The following is a 15,384-nucleotide window of genomic DNA, read 5'->3' as shown; positions in this document are numbered from 1 at the left end:
CAGAATCTCCACAATAACTTGTCACCTATGGAAAACTTTTCAAAGAGGAAGATTTTCCAAAATTTTAGAGGTTCAAGAGTCATGACAATAGAATCATAGTACAGCCATGTTTTCTTCACCAACACAGTAGGGCAGGCAGGACTTTGAATCTAATACTACCTAAACAGAATGAACAAACAAGAAACTATCAAATGGAACTAAAACAGAAGCAGATTTGGAAAATTAAATCCAGGACAAATCTTCAGGAAGACTAAAATTTAAGCCACAGATTTTTCAGCACAACTCCAGTGAAGGCACAGGTACACCAGAATTAGAATTAAAGTCTCCCAAAAATGACAAAAACTATAGCACTAAAGAGAAGTTCCATGTGGGAAGCCAATAACCAATAAAAAATTAAAGAGAAAATACAAGCCAGCAATACCTAATAATGAAAATACAAATTCAGAGACCATTTACTTGAACCTTAGTCACTGGTTAGTCAACATATGGCTCCTGAAAGTCATCCTTCATCTTATTTGGGTAAGTCAAAGCATCTCAAAAGATTTTTTGAAATGGCCTGGACAAATAAAACCCTCTGTATTGTTATCTACAGTCAGCTTTAATACCATATAATTCCATTCTGTCAAGCTCTTTACTTTTATGTCAGGGATCATTTGTGTTATATTTTTCGTCCTTATGTTCAGAAACTCTCCTTTTTGAGTTTTTCAGTACATTGCCCATCTCAGAACAAATAAGAAAAACGAGGAGAGAAAACAACGGCACAACTTGCCAGAGGTTTAACAAAATTGGACACTTGCCAAACTAAAGAAACAGATAAAATGCTAACCTGAGTAACTGTTTAATACATAGAGTTTTGCTACATATCCTTTGCCTCAAGCAAACAGCACAGTGAAGGGAGCAGAGTCCTGTGGCTTTCCTTGCTGCCACGTACACCTTAAACACGGAAGGCTCACAGTCTTAGACTATGTTTTCTTTGAGTCTAGAAAATTATCTAAGCTATTTTATGAATGTTGAGGCTGGAGGATCAAACACGTCAATGCACCAGGAAGTGACAAGCTAAGCATCTATCTTAAATATTACTCTCTTGTTGAGATTTATAATAAAGTTCTTACTTCACCATTACACTTCTCAAACCTGAATATTTTTTTCCTTATGATAACAAGGCATATTTTGAATGTTCAAGACTAATAAAACTGTAGTACTCAAACTTTTTAACAGAAGAGTTCTGTTCAAGCTGTATCATGAAAAAACGTCTCCAAAAGCATTTTGCCCGCCTCACACTGAATTTTTCACAGATTTTTACTTGTCTGAAGAAAAAGTGTCAAGTCAGAAATGGTAGTAATATGTCTATACTCAGCCACCCAAAATCCAATTATTTTAGTTAGGCTTTTGAATAGAGTATACTATCTTCCAATAATTGGATTCTCTGGAATAATCAAGTATCTCAAAGGAACAAAGTAACAAAATATTTCTCCTTAATTTATTCCTATTCTATTATGACTTCAAACTATTAGTTGGAGTCTCATTCACAAAGATTACTAAAAAACAGGTCTACATTATTAAAAAAAATATATATATAAAATTGTCAGAATTGATCTTGAATACTGTATTCCTACCACGCCCACTAAAAGCTTCCATAAAACACTGGCTTCTCAACCTTTTATTGGAAATACAAATTGTGTTTTGCCAGAAAGACATCCAACTTAACTGCCATTATTTTAGAGGCACAAATTTCATATCTCCTGATGTGCAAACCTTGAATTCAGACCCCACAAAGTGATCAACAGTAGCCTTCTGAAAAGTATAGGCCACAAACTCAGAATTAACTCCTATCTGCATCAAATAACCTTTTCAGAAAGCTGTACAGCCTTTTTTTTTTTTTTTTTTTAAACATTTCCCTCAAACAGATAATCCACAACAGACTACACATGGTAAGACATGTGCACGGTTTCTCTGGATTGGATTTAGCTTCAGCTTCCAACTACTATACTTTATTACAAATTTGCCTACTGACTCATCGTCATAATGCTGTTTCTGCAATGTTCTTCAGATAATCAAGATGTCATTATTTAACCTTTGAGTTTTCCTGCCTCAAAACATATTTAGTAACCTCTAAATACACCAAGTTAGGCAGCAGTGTTAATCTGCTGGAGGGTAGGAAGGCTCTAAAAAAGGATCTGGACAGGCTGGATTAGTGGGCTGTGGCCAACAGTACAAGGTTCAACAAGGCTCAGTGCTGGGTCCTGGACTCAGTCCACAACAACCCCTTGCAATGCTACAAGCTTAGGGAAGAGCATCTGGAAAGCTGCTCATGGAAAAGGACCTGGGGGTGCTGACTGACAGAGCTGAACAGGAGCCAGCTTGTGCCCAGGCAGCCAAGGCAGCCAACAGCATCCTGGCTTGCATGAGAAATAGTGTGGCTACCAGGACCAGAGAAGTGATCACCCCCCTGTACTCAGCATTGGTGAGGCTGCACCTCACGTCCTGTGTTCAGTTGTGGGCGCCTCACTACAAGCAAGATACTGAGTTGCTGCAGTGGGTCAAGAGAAGGACAACAAAGCTGGTGAAAGGTCTGAAGCACAGGTCTGCTGAGGAATGGCTAAGGGAACTGGGGTTGCTTAGTCTGGAGAAGAGAAGTCTCAGGGGGGACCTTACCACTATCTACAACTACCAAACGGAAGACAGATTGAGGAGGTGGCTGGTCTCTTCTCCCAGGCAACAAGTAATAAGACAAGAGCTAGCGGCCTCAAGCTGCACCAGGGGAGGTTTAGTGTGGATAAAAATTTCTTCATCAAAAGGATATTTAGGCACTGGAACAAGTTTCCTAGGGAAGTGGTGGAATCAACCAGCAGGGCAAAGGCAGAGAACCTGCCCCTCTGCTCTCGTGAGACCCCACCTGGAGTACTGCATGCAGTTCTGGTGTCCTCAACATGAGGATATGGAACTGTTGGAACAAGTCTAAGGGCCACAAGAATGATAAAGGGGCTGGCACACCTCCCATATAAAGACAGCCTGAGGAAGTTGGGGCTCTTCAGCCTGGAGAAAAGAAGGCTGCATGGAGACCTCATAGCAGCCTTCCAATATCTGAAGAGGGCCTAGAAGGATGCTGAAGCGGGACTCTCCATCAGGGACTGTAGTGACAGAACAAGGGGAAATGGGTTTAAACTTAAACAGGGGAAGTTCAGATTAGATACAAAGAAGAAGTTCTTTACTGTGAGAGTGGTAAGGCACTGGAATAGGTTGACTAAAGAAGTAGTAAATGCTTCATCCCTGGCAGTGTTCGAGGCCAGGCTGGATCTTGGGTGATATGGTCTAGTGTGAGGCATCCCTGCCCATGGCAGGGGGTTGGAACTAGATGACCTTAAGGTCCTTTCCAACCAAAACCATTCTACGATTCTCCCGCATGACATCCTTGTCTCTAAACAATATAAGTGTATATAAATATATGAAGGGGGAGTGTCACGAGGATGGAGCCAGGCTCTTCTCAGTGGCAAACTATGATAGGACAAGGGGTAATGGGTACAAACTGGAACACAAGAGGTTCCACTTAAACTTGAGAAGAATCTTCTTCTCAGTGAGGGTGATGGAACACTGGAACAGGCTGCCCAGGGGGGTTGTGGAGTCCCTTCTCTGGAGACATTCAAAACCCACCTGGACACACTCCTGTGTAACCTCATCTAGGTGTTCCTGCTCCAGCAGGGGGATTGGACTAGATGATCTTTTGAGGTCCCTTCCAATCTCTAGCATACTGTGTGATACTGTAAACTGGAGAGAGATCAATTTGATGGGTGGACCACTCGGTGGATAAAGAACTGGCTGGATGGCCACACACAAAGAGTTGTGGTCAATGGCTCAATATCCAGCTAGAGACCAGTAAGAAGTGGTGTCCCTCAGGGATCGGTGTTAGGACCAGTCTTGTTCAACATCTTTGTTGGTGACATGGAGAGTGGAGTGGACTGAGTGCACCCTCAGCAAGTTTGCCGATGACACCAAGCTGTGTGGTTCGGTTTGTATGCTGGAGGGAAGGAATGCCATCCAAGGGGATTTTGACATGCTTGTGAGGTGGGCTGATGTCAACCTTATGAAGTTTAACCTTGACAAGTGCAAGGTCCTACACCTGGGTCGGAGCAATCACAGGCACAGCTACAGGCTGGGCAGAGAAGAGATTCAGAGCAGCCCTGCGGACAAAGACTTGGGGATGTTGGTCGATGAGAAATTTAACATGAGCCAGCAGTGAGCACCCGCAGCCTAGAAAGCCAACCGTATCCTGGGCTGCATCAAGAGGAGCGTGACCAGCAGGTCGAAGGAGGTGATACTGCCCTTCTACTCTGCTCTCGTGGAACCTCACTTGGAGTGTTGTGTGCAGCTCTGGTGTCCTCAACATAAAAAGGACATGGAACTGTTGGAACAAGTCCAGAGGAGGGCCACGAGGATGATCAGGGGACTGGAGCACCTCCCGTATGAAGAGAGGCTGAGAAAGTTGGGGCTATTCAGCCTGGAGAAGAGAAGGCTGCGTGGAGACCTCATAGCAGCTTTCCAGTATCTGAAGGGGGCCTATAAGGATGCTGGGGATGGACTCTTCATTAGGGACTGTAGTGATAGGACAAGGGGTAATGGGTTAAACTTAAACAGGGGAAATTTAGACTGATATAAGGAGGAAGCTCTTTACTGTAAGGGTGGTGAGGCACTGGAATGGGTTGCCCAAGGAAGAAGTTGTGAATGCTCCATCCCTGGTAGTGTTCAAGGCCAAGTTGGACAGCCTTGGGTGATGTGGTTCAGTGTGAGGTGTCCCTGCCCATGGTAGGGCGGTTGGAAGTAGATGATCTTAAGGTCCTTTCCAACCCTAACTATTCTATGATTCTATGAATCCTGGAAGTGTTGGTAGGTCCCAGGAAGCATTCAAAAAATGTGTAGATGAGGCCCTTAATAGTCCTAGGGTAAGGATGGCCTTAAAGGTCTTTTCCCACCTAGCTCATTCTCTATGCCTTCAGAATCCCCTCTAATCAAAAATTTCCTTCAACTGCTGATACCAGACTTCAAATAATTCCACCAAACATCCAACAGCCGCATTAACCCTTTTGACCATATGATGTTACTGGAGACGTAAGTTCAACTGACTACCCAATGAGACAGTGTCTTCTATAGGGCTAATACTATCAAGGATTAAGAGTTGTAGCAGTCTTAAAAAAAAAAAAAAAAAAAAAAACCACACAAACAAACAAACAAACAGGTCTACATTCTTTGCTCCTACATATTTAACATTGTACTTAGTCATATGAAGACTGCATGGTTATTTGCACCCAGTTTACTGAGATCACATGCTATTAGCAAGTTCTTCTTTATTATTTAACACTCCCCATCATACGTTATCTCATCAATACCAGTTTTAGGTTTTATTCCAGATCACCAGTCATGGAAAGTAACATGGGATCAGAGATGAACTACATGAACTGGACTCAGCAATGAATCACCCATTTACAATCACAGAGACCTGAGTCTGAACAGTCCTCAACTCACATACAATGCCCTATTTTATCTATATTGTTCATTTACTGATACTGTGCCAGATTTGGATCATAAGTAAGAAGAACACATCAACCACTTACCAGACACCACCACCTTAATAAAAACAATTGTACAAAGCTATATTCCATAAGCCTATACTGACCAGCAGCATCAGCCATCCTCTTCAGTTCTGTGTTAACTGCTCCATTATTCATATCACAGACAGGCCTATAATTAAGTGGGCTTCCCTGTAAGCCTTTTAATTATTGGTGCATTCTTTTTTCCTGCCCTCTTGGATGCCTCACAGTTATCCAATATTTAATGACAGGAAAATAACCCACAATATTAATTGTTAGTAGAATACTTTGGACAACCCTTGAGTCCAGTTTATGTGAATCTATGCAACAAAAATGAAAATTAAGTTCTTGGTACTGAATGTGCTCCTTAGCTCTTTTCCTATCATCTTATGAGTAGGAAATCTTGAATCACTAACAATTTTAGCTTGCTAACAGAGATGGTTTAGTTATATTTAGCACTTCTAAAAGGGCAAAGTACTTGGAAGATACACACTTATTTGGATGCATATATACATATATATATATGTATATTTTTCCAGCACCATGCTGCTTGACATACATTTGCTAGGTGATTCACTGCTTTGCTTAATTCATTTTAGAACACTATGTGCTGGAAAAACACTAATTAGCTTCATAATGTCTTCAAAATCAAGAAGCATTTAAAAAGATTCTTACAGTGAGGGATGCAGGCAAAAGCAAGATCTGACACACAGCTTTACAAAGAAAGTGCTATAGAGCGTGACACTTACATGCAAGCACCTACTGGTTATCATCATGAACAAGTTGCACATACTTTAAATATGCTACTTAACAGAGCGCACCAACAACTAAGTGATGAACAAAGTAACTCCTAGTAAGCACCCCCAAAAAAAGTAAATAAAAATCACACACGTAGTCACTCAACTGGTGACTTGTTACGCACACAAGGTTTTGTTTTGGTTTTGGTTTGTTGGGTTTTTTAAAAGACCAAAATCCCATCCACAGCAAAACAAACCTAAGCACAGATTACGGAAGCTGACACATCATTTAGGTTAGAAAGTATCTCTTAAAGGAATTAAGAAGCATTCCTTTTAAGAAGAACTGCAAAAATTTATGACAGGACTTGCCACAACCAGATACAGTAGCCTTTAGAATGGACTTTTACTGTAGTTTTTGAGATTGTACATAGCACCTACCTTGAATGTTTACAAAGTTTACGAGGTCTATTATGCAATTTCCGATCCCAATTCTCTGGATCACTGGAGTTACTGTCATAAGGATGAGGCCGTCCTGCCATTCCACTGCCAGCTTCCTCACACTACTGCTCTGAAAAGCACACATGCAGCACTCACAACCTACATTAAGAGAGCAGTGTTTACTTTTAAATAATGCCACACAGAAAAAGAAAAGAATTAGACATGCAGAATTTAGTGCTGTTAGGTTTGTTTTTTTTTTTAATAAAGATCGTAGAAAACAGGATACACTGAAGCACAACTTCTAAATAGCATGACAATAATATATACATTTTGCTGCTACCTGCACTAAAAGGTTATATTTTAAGAAATACAGTTCTATAAATGATGGCAGACAAACTCAATTTTGCCACAATTAATTTCACTGTGTCCAAACAGAAAAGGCACTGGTTATGAAACACAAACATACCATAATTTTCTTTCATATGTATAAAGTTAGTTCAAAGAAAGATCCCAGCTGTAGAAGAAACACCAACAGTTTTACAATTTGAATGGCTGATCAAGAGGAAAATGGAATTAATATTAACAGTTAAGATATCTGAGTCCTTACTTCAAAATGGAACCAACAGCAATCCTTAGACACACCCAATGTAGTCCAGTTTTACTGACTTTTGCAGAAAAGTCACAAAAAAGTAATAGAAAAATAGACATTATGACCCTACCCTTCCTTGACTGGGATCCATTATTAGATTCAACTCCCACTAAATTTCACTCGTAACTGTCAATAAAGAAAGCCAAATTTTAAATAACTGGTGTTCAAGTCATAGGAATAAGTGACACTTGTGTCAAGAGAGTTGTATAGTTCAGAATGACGTTATTACAAATCAAATGACCTGGTTATGAAAACAAACGACCTGGTAACAAAAATGAGCAAGTAGCTGCAAGTGAACAATTGATGATTGCACAGCATGTGGAAAAAAAATATCAAATTACATGTAAGCCTGCCATGTTTCTCTACAATTTTAAGCTAAATAATTTAGAAACACTGTATCACCACTCCAGCTTTATTATACTTTTATTACATTCAATGAAACTTGTCCTTTTTGGAAATGAGTCCAAAAGGAATTTAGACTTCTCTAAAACAGGTAGCTTCTCAAATAAAATGCCCTTCTAGTCATGGAAAATAGAAAAGCTCTTCTGACAAATTTAGATTCTCTTAGCTAAATTTAGACCCCAAAATTTTTATTACAGGGCTTGGTAGAGAACAAGCTTCTTAAAAACGTTAGTTGCATGCGAGTTCCTCCTTCATGTTCAGTTCTAACAAAGAGAACAGATTTTACACCAAGTATACAATCTCCACAGGGTTGGGTTTTTTTCCTGTTATGGTTTCTATAATTAAGCACACTTTGATTGGAAGATTTGTATGGTCAGATGTCCATATAGAGTCAGGAAAGGAAAAAACATTTTATGTAAAATTACAGGAAATACCCAACTTCTCATGGGGGGGGGAGTCCCCATAAGAGTTTCATTTTGTATTACCTGAAAATTCAGGTTATCAAAGCACAGTCAATGGGTGATAATACTACACAAACATAGAAAATTATAGGATTTCCACACATTAATCAGGCATGTTTAGATGCTTAACAAGGAAAACCTACAACCTATTTCAGAACAGAAAAAGTATTATTAAGGAGACACAGGGAAGGAAGACTGGTTTATAAATCCAGTTGCAAGTTACCTCAGCAGCAGCCATACGGAACTTAAGTGCAATATGACATACCATTTCCACAGACAAACAATACAAATATGAAGACACCTTTGTCCTGAATTGAAACAAATGGTGTTCATTAAATTGAATCACTTGAGCAAGATACATATGAGTTTTACTGCTTGTGGCAACAGCACAGTTTAGAACAAAAAGCAAAGACCAGCAGTCTCCCGGCGGTACACCACAGCTCCCATTCATTCTGCAATCACTTCCAGCTACTGAACACTGCGAGTCCTGCTTAAACTCCGGTTGAAACACACCACAGTGATGGGCTCATTTAACACCACATATTCCTTTTTAAGCTCTTGTTTCCACAAATTCGCTTTCTTTTAAAGCCACCTGATAACACTTATGAACCTCACCTCTCAGGTATGAACCAAAACAGATGCCTCATCAGAAACAGGTTGTCAGCCAGCACCTAGCTGTTGCCCAGGGGGGTTGTGGAGTCTCCTACATTGGAGATATTCAAGGCCTGGCTGGACAAGTTCCTGTGTGATGTACTCTAGGTTACCCTGCTCTTGCAGGGGGGTTGGACTAGATGATCTTTTGAGGTCCCTTCCAACCCTTGGGATTCTGTGATTCTGTGATTTCATTGAATTACTGTAAGACATCAGTATTCGAATTTAGCTTTCACACTGAAAAGACATGTAAAAGTTTTCTTACGAGAACTGCAGCTGAAAGGACAATTTAAAGCCACTTTCTTAAGTGTCTCACACTTTCTGCCTTCTCCGCATCTTTCATTTAACTAAACTGACAGATTCAGCAGGAGGGTATAGGTTCATATACACTTCAAATAAAAAGATTGTTTTAAGTAGATCAGTTCTTCAATCTGCTCGGATCAGTTCCTCAATCTGCTTTGCTATGCAGCTACATGCTTAAGCCATTACAAACAATAGATGACACAGAATGACAGAAACAAACAAATAGAACTGCTCGTCATGAACAGCAGCATTCTCTTTTCCCAGCTTGAAGCACACAAGGAACCTCAGCACTGTCACTGATGAAGTACCAGTGGCACACTGGTAAAAAAGAAACAGTCTTTCCTCCATCCTCCACTCAGCAGGATCTTAAGAAACAACACTTCTCCAAGAAATAATTTGCTGTAATTTAGACGACTCTTTTTCTCCTTAAGTTTTAACAAACCTGTAAATCATAGAATAGTTAAGGTTGGAAAGAACCTTAAGATCATCTAGTTCCAACACCCCTGCCATGGGCAGGGACACCCCACACTAAACCATGCCACCCAAGGCCTCATCCAACCTGGCCTAGAACACCGCCAAGGATGGAGCATTCACAACCTCCCTGGGCAACCCATTCCAGTGCCTCACCACCCTCTCAGTAAAGAATTTCTTCCTTAGATCCAATCTAAACTTCCCCTATTTAAGTTTGAACCCGTTACCCATTGTCCTATCACTACAGTCCCTGATGAAGAGTCCATCCCCAGCATCCTTGTAGGCCCCCTTCAGATACTGGAAGGCTGCTACGAGGTCTCCACGCAGCCTTCTCTTCTCCAGGCTGAGGAGCCCCCACATTCTCAGCCTCTCTTCATACGGGAGGTGCTCCAGTCCCCTGATCATCCTCGTGGCCCTCCTCTGGACTTGTTCCAACAGTTCCATGTCCTTTGTATGTTGACACCAGAACTGCACACAATACTCCAAAGAATATTTTCTGATTATTTTCTCTCTTGAAAAAGGGAAAATTTTCAGTTAGTAACTGCCGTATACATTCCTCAAAGTAAGTAGTCCTCCTGATTATTTTTTAAACAGTTCTGCAATAGAAAAGAATTTGCTTCAACTGTGGTTCAAACTATTTCTTCCCCCCCCCCCCCCCCCCCCCAATCACAGAATCATAGAATAGTTAGGGTTGGAAAGGATCTTAAGATCATCTAGTTCCAACCCCTTGCCATGGGCAGGGACACCTCACAGTAAACCATGTCACCCAAGGCTCTGTCCCACCCAGCCTTGAACACCACCAAGGATGGAGCATTCACAACTTCCGTGGGCAACCCATTCCAGTGCCTCACCACCCTCATAGTAAAGGGCTTCTTCCTTATATCTAATCTAAACTTCCCCTGTTTAAGTTTGAACCCATTACCCCTTGTCCTATCACTACAGTCCCTAACGAAGAGTCCCTTCCCAGCATCCTTATAGGCCCCCTTCAGATACTGGAAGGCTGCTATGAGGTCTCCATGCAGTATTCTCTTCTCCAGGCTGAACAGCCCCAACTTTCTCAGCCTGCCAATTCACACTGATTCACACTGTGGGCAATAAAAAAAGCTTTTTGCAGAATGTTCTGGCCTTGTGCATAAAGCAGAAAATCTGCAAAAAGTACATGCCCCCTGTGAAATCAAGGAACTGCATCTGAAACATCACTAAAGGCAAAAAGGCACTGGGAGCACATGAAATAAAAAATCAAATCCAAACAGCCTTTGTAGATCACAAACCACTGTCATACTGGCCAAACTAATTGCCATTCTAATTTAATTAGCTACTAAGCAATTCTCCAGGTGTAAAGAATGATTTCTCACTCCTCTGCAGAAAGGTAATACTCCAAAAGAGATACCACACGGAATAATTGGGTAAAATAGGAAATCAGGAAGCAAACTTTAATTTTCAAAGCTTTTAAGACGGACAGCTAAGACACCTCAGATTTGCTAATATCAACTTGAAGCCAGAATCATCACTAATTTATCAAAGTTGTAGACTACTCAAATACAAGTGAATTGTAAAGACAGACATTCAGTGGGTTTGGGAAGCTAACAGCTGATGTGATAGAGCCACTCCAGGCATTAAAAAAACCAGCCATTAATGTGTTTACACCACTACTTGAAAAGCGCATGAAAGGATGTATCAGACACTAACTTGTGATAGCCGTAGAACAGATTATGTTAAATAACACTTAAAGTTCTGTGTCATGACAAAATATAATGCACAAAAGATGCACAGCAGATTAAGCAATGCTTAGACAACACCAGATGCGGGACAGAAATGGACATATATTTTTGTAAGATGCAGGATCTGCACTCAAGGTACGTAGGTGAGGGGAAAAAAAAAAAAAAAATAATGAAAATGATCTTTGGAAATTTGTCAGGAAAGAAGTAAAGCTAATCTCAACCAATGTCAATACATTTCAAGCTGGCCAGCCACATTATATTTATTGAGAATACTTGTCAGGATGAAAAGCTCTGGAGTCTTACTAAGGAAGATTACTAAAATAATATGAAATTTAGAGGTAGAGGCCCAAGATGTCACCTTCCAGACATGAACTCACCAGATGGAACAAAGAACTGATTGCTCCAGCTGTCAGTACAGAAGACAACATTGAGGTAACTAACACGTAATACTTCAGGCAGCTACTTCAGCTTTAAGCCTTGGTCAGACGCATTTCCTAAAGCAGAACAGGTTTCAGAAGCTCATCTGCTCTAACCTGCTCTATCAGTCAGATACACTGTAAAGGTGAACCAGGATAAGCTGAAAGATCCAATAGACAAGTAACCAGCTAGGATAAAACCTGGCATTAGTGGTGACAGAAACTCCAAGATTCAGATTATTTAGACTTTCTGTGACAGTCTCCTGTTTGCTGCCTCTAGTCAAAGCTCAAAAGCAACAACAAAAACTAACTTACAAGTAAGATTTACTGGGAATGCAAGCACACTGACATTACATCCTAATTAAGAAATACAGTTCAAAGTACACATGCTCATAATGCAAACACTGCATCTCACGGAAATCCACACCTGCCAAGTGAGTTTCTTGCAAATTAGTACAGGCATCAGTCACAATCCAGCCACATAAAGTAGCTTTATAAATTACCCTCACCAAAATGTTATCAAACTGATGCTGATTAAAGCATAGCTGAGAACCACCCCTTGCATTACAGTCTCAATATTAGCATAGTAGGTCAGGATTGAAGCTTCTCTTAATGTGTATGAGGGGGAAAAAACAAAATTAAGAAAATCAAGCAGTCATGGAAACTGATGACATTCCTATTTTATAACTGTAAACAACAGAAATCCAGTGTTGTATTTTTGCAAGCTTTAACTTAATTCTTAAAAGGAACATGACAATAACACTCCTATCTGGTATGAGAATCCTAAAAAAAGCAAGAGGCAGATGATTCCCAACTCCGCCTCTGTATTAGGATTCACTGTGCAAAATCAGCCTCAGTCTACCTGTAAAAAGCTCAGCTGATTGAGCAACTTCTCCCACACAAAACCAGAATCATGGTTATCACTGCAGGAAAAAGCAGAACATACCTGCTTGCCACTCCTTCTAGCCCCATCCCCTGATGCCCACCAATATAAAACACAAAGCAGACAGACACAGGCTTTGGTAACGCTCAGCATCAGTGACAAAATGAATAGCATGAAACAGAGTAGTGGGTAGATTTCATGAAGAAACAAGCAAGGTCTACACTCATGGCTGTTATCCATCAGTAACAGTGTATCTCAGTGAGCAAGAAAATACCATATAATTTTTCAAATTTCAAATTAATTCTAAGGTAGCCCTTTATTTTATACATATTTTAATTTATTATATATTACATAGTTTTATTGATTAGCAACAGCACTGAACCAAGATTTAAACAACACTGCTGAAACAAGCTGTGCTGAAAGAAATTGGCATATAATGAGATTTTGATTTTTGTGAATGCATAGAAGATGAAAAACAGCCCCAGCCTCAAGCCTGCAATCTAGGAAAGCATACAGTTTATAACAAAGTGACAAAAAAAAAAAAAAAAAGCCAGCGCTGATGACATTTGTGACTAACTTAATAAGCAGTTATCACCCACACATCAGCTGTTTACCATTTTAAAATGCAATGACACCTAAAAGGAAACCTGTTCTTTGAGAAAGAATTTAGCGTGTGATACTAAAGCTGCTTTAACTTATTTTCTTAACCCCCAGTTAAAACTAAGTGTGGACAAAAGCACAAATAAAAACGTGTTGAAAAACACTCCCAAGAACAGCCACCAAGAGCATCATCAGTAGATGGCAACAAGTTTTTGAGACAGAAATGGCACAAATAAAAAGGTAATATGCAAAGACATTTGGCAGATTCCTGAAATTAGAAAAACAAAATCAAAGACAAATCCACACTGACAGACCTGCAGAACAAACACAGTGCAACAGTTTTCAATAACTACAGAGAAACAGTTAAAGATAAACAACCCCAGCCAGATCCTTTTGACTATACTTGTGTTCAAATTATAGGAAAATCAAGGTAACCTACAGAAAATGATGCAAAGACAGATTTTTCTTTTTTTTTTTTTTTTTTTTTTTAACCTGAGATGAAAAAAGTAACAAGCGTGAACTATCTGGTTATGAACTGTGAGCAGTGTGAAGATGATAATCTGAATTGTATTTATGGATCATCTAACTCAAGAGCAAATTGAAGAGGGTAAGAGAGGGTCTTCCAGGGAAAGGATCACCCAAGGTGAAGCAACAACAGAGATAAGGGCTCTTTAAATGAATCACTGAAGATGATTCATGAAGAAAAAAAGCACAAAAATAAGAAGAACGGAGATGACAGCCAAAAGGCTACCATGAAGCCAGGCTTTAAGCATGTACTCAAATCTGTGAGAGGCAGCCAACATTAAAAAAAAATAAAAACATACCAGAACAAAAAGATACAATGCAATGACTCCTTTGTACAAAGAAGCCAGACAAGCGAGAGAAACACACCTGGAAAAAGGTCTGTGATGAAGCTGAATCCAAATTCTTAAAGAAGAGAGTTCTAAAGTGATACATTTCATGGGATCAGAGATAAAAGAGAAAAGCATGCAGAAGCTAGAAGCAGAAGCAAATTTAAAGGAAAAAGGTAATGACAGGCAATTGTGACACGTAATTGTACTATGGCTGATTTATCATAAAAACAATTATTATTTTCTGCAAACAAAATACAGTTATAACAAAAAGTATCATAAAGATATTGAAACATTATGAAATCATAGGAGGAGGTAAATCAGTGCTCAGGAACTACATGATCACTGTCAGCCAGTCCTAAGCAATAATACTGCTTCTGTACAGCCTTCACAGCAACTGCAGGTTTTTCCGATACGCAACATATGGTTAAAGCTAGTAATATAAGCAGCGTTCGGCCGGCTCGCGACAACACACGTAACAGAGTCATCAAGGCATCAGCGGCCGGGAGCGAGTAATCTCTCTACGATGCTTTTACAGCGTAAAAGCTTCAGCACACAACCCGTCTGAGACGACGGGGAAGCCCGCCGTCAGGCCCGCGGGCCGGTATTCTACCTCAGGACGCCAGCTGAGATGCTCCGAGGCGCCGGTGGGTGACTCAAGCCCGGTCCGGTCCTTCACAGGGCAAGTGGCCGGCAGATACATGGAGGGGCTGCCCCCCGTGAGTGGGACACAGCCCAGGAGCCGCGGCTGAGAGTCGGGCCGCATGGGCCCGCCGCCAGTCCGGCAGCCCCAGCACACAGTCCCCGCGCAGCCCCACCAGGTCTAGCTCTCAGTCGCGCAGTCACCACCCGCCACTCACCGCCGCTGCCAAGCCACCACCTCCCGCCGCCACCGGCCGCTGCACCCAGGCCCTGCAACCGCCGCTGTTTCCAGCTCTCGCGAGAGCAGCCCAACGCGCAACAGAGGAGGAGGCTGCTGCGCCGAGATATCACGAGACTTGCGGAGCAGGGGGAGGGGCGTGGAGCCACGCGACGCCGTTGCTAAGGACGAGCCGGCGCCGTGAGGCGGCCGTTGCTATGACGGGGCCGGAGGGTGGCGAGCCGGACCCCGCCGAGGCTGCCTGAAGGCCGCTGTCGTGCTGGGTGGGGGAGACATCGCGATTCCCCCGCGGTCTGTGGGGTCAAACAGGCGAAGGGTGGAGGCTGCCGGTTTGCGGGG

At 41.3% G+C, this 15,384-nt stretch overlaps 1 protein-coding gene across 2 annotated transcripts in view; it reads right to left on the bottom strand.

Annotated features, from left to right (window-relative positions):
* BTBD10 (BTB domain containing 10) overlaps positions 1–15,076 on the bottom strand; it is a 33,891-nt gene extending 18,815 nt beyond the window's left edge. The window contains exon 1 of one of the 2 annotated variants that reach the window (XM_080617767.1): positions 15,026–15,076. Coding sequence is in view for 1 of the 2 variants with exons in the window: in XM_080617766.1 (XP_080473892.1) it covers positions 6,758–6,858 (101 nt within the window). In the remaining variant the exon portion in view is untranslated. Of the gene's footprint in view, positions 1–6,757; positions 6,912–15,025 lie in introns of those variants that run through there. The other variant, XM_080617766.1, reaches the window with a different exon arrangement.
* Between the last annotated feature and the right edge of the window lie 308 nt (positions 15,077–15,384).

This window comes from Psittacula echo (assembly GCF_963264785.1).
Source record: "Psittacula echo genome assembly, chromosome: 5".
NCBI lineage: Eukaryota > Metazoa > Chordata > Aves > Psittaciformes > Psittacidae > Psittacula > Psittacula echo.
The sequence above is the reverse complement of the archived record's forward strand: the minus strand, read 5'-3'. Positions and strand labels throughout refer to the sequence as shown.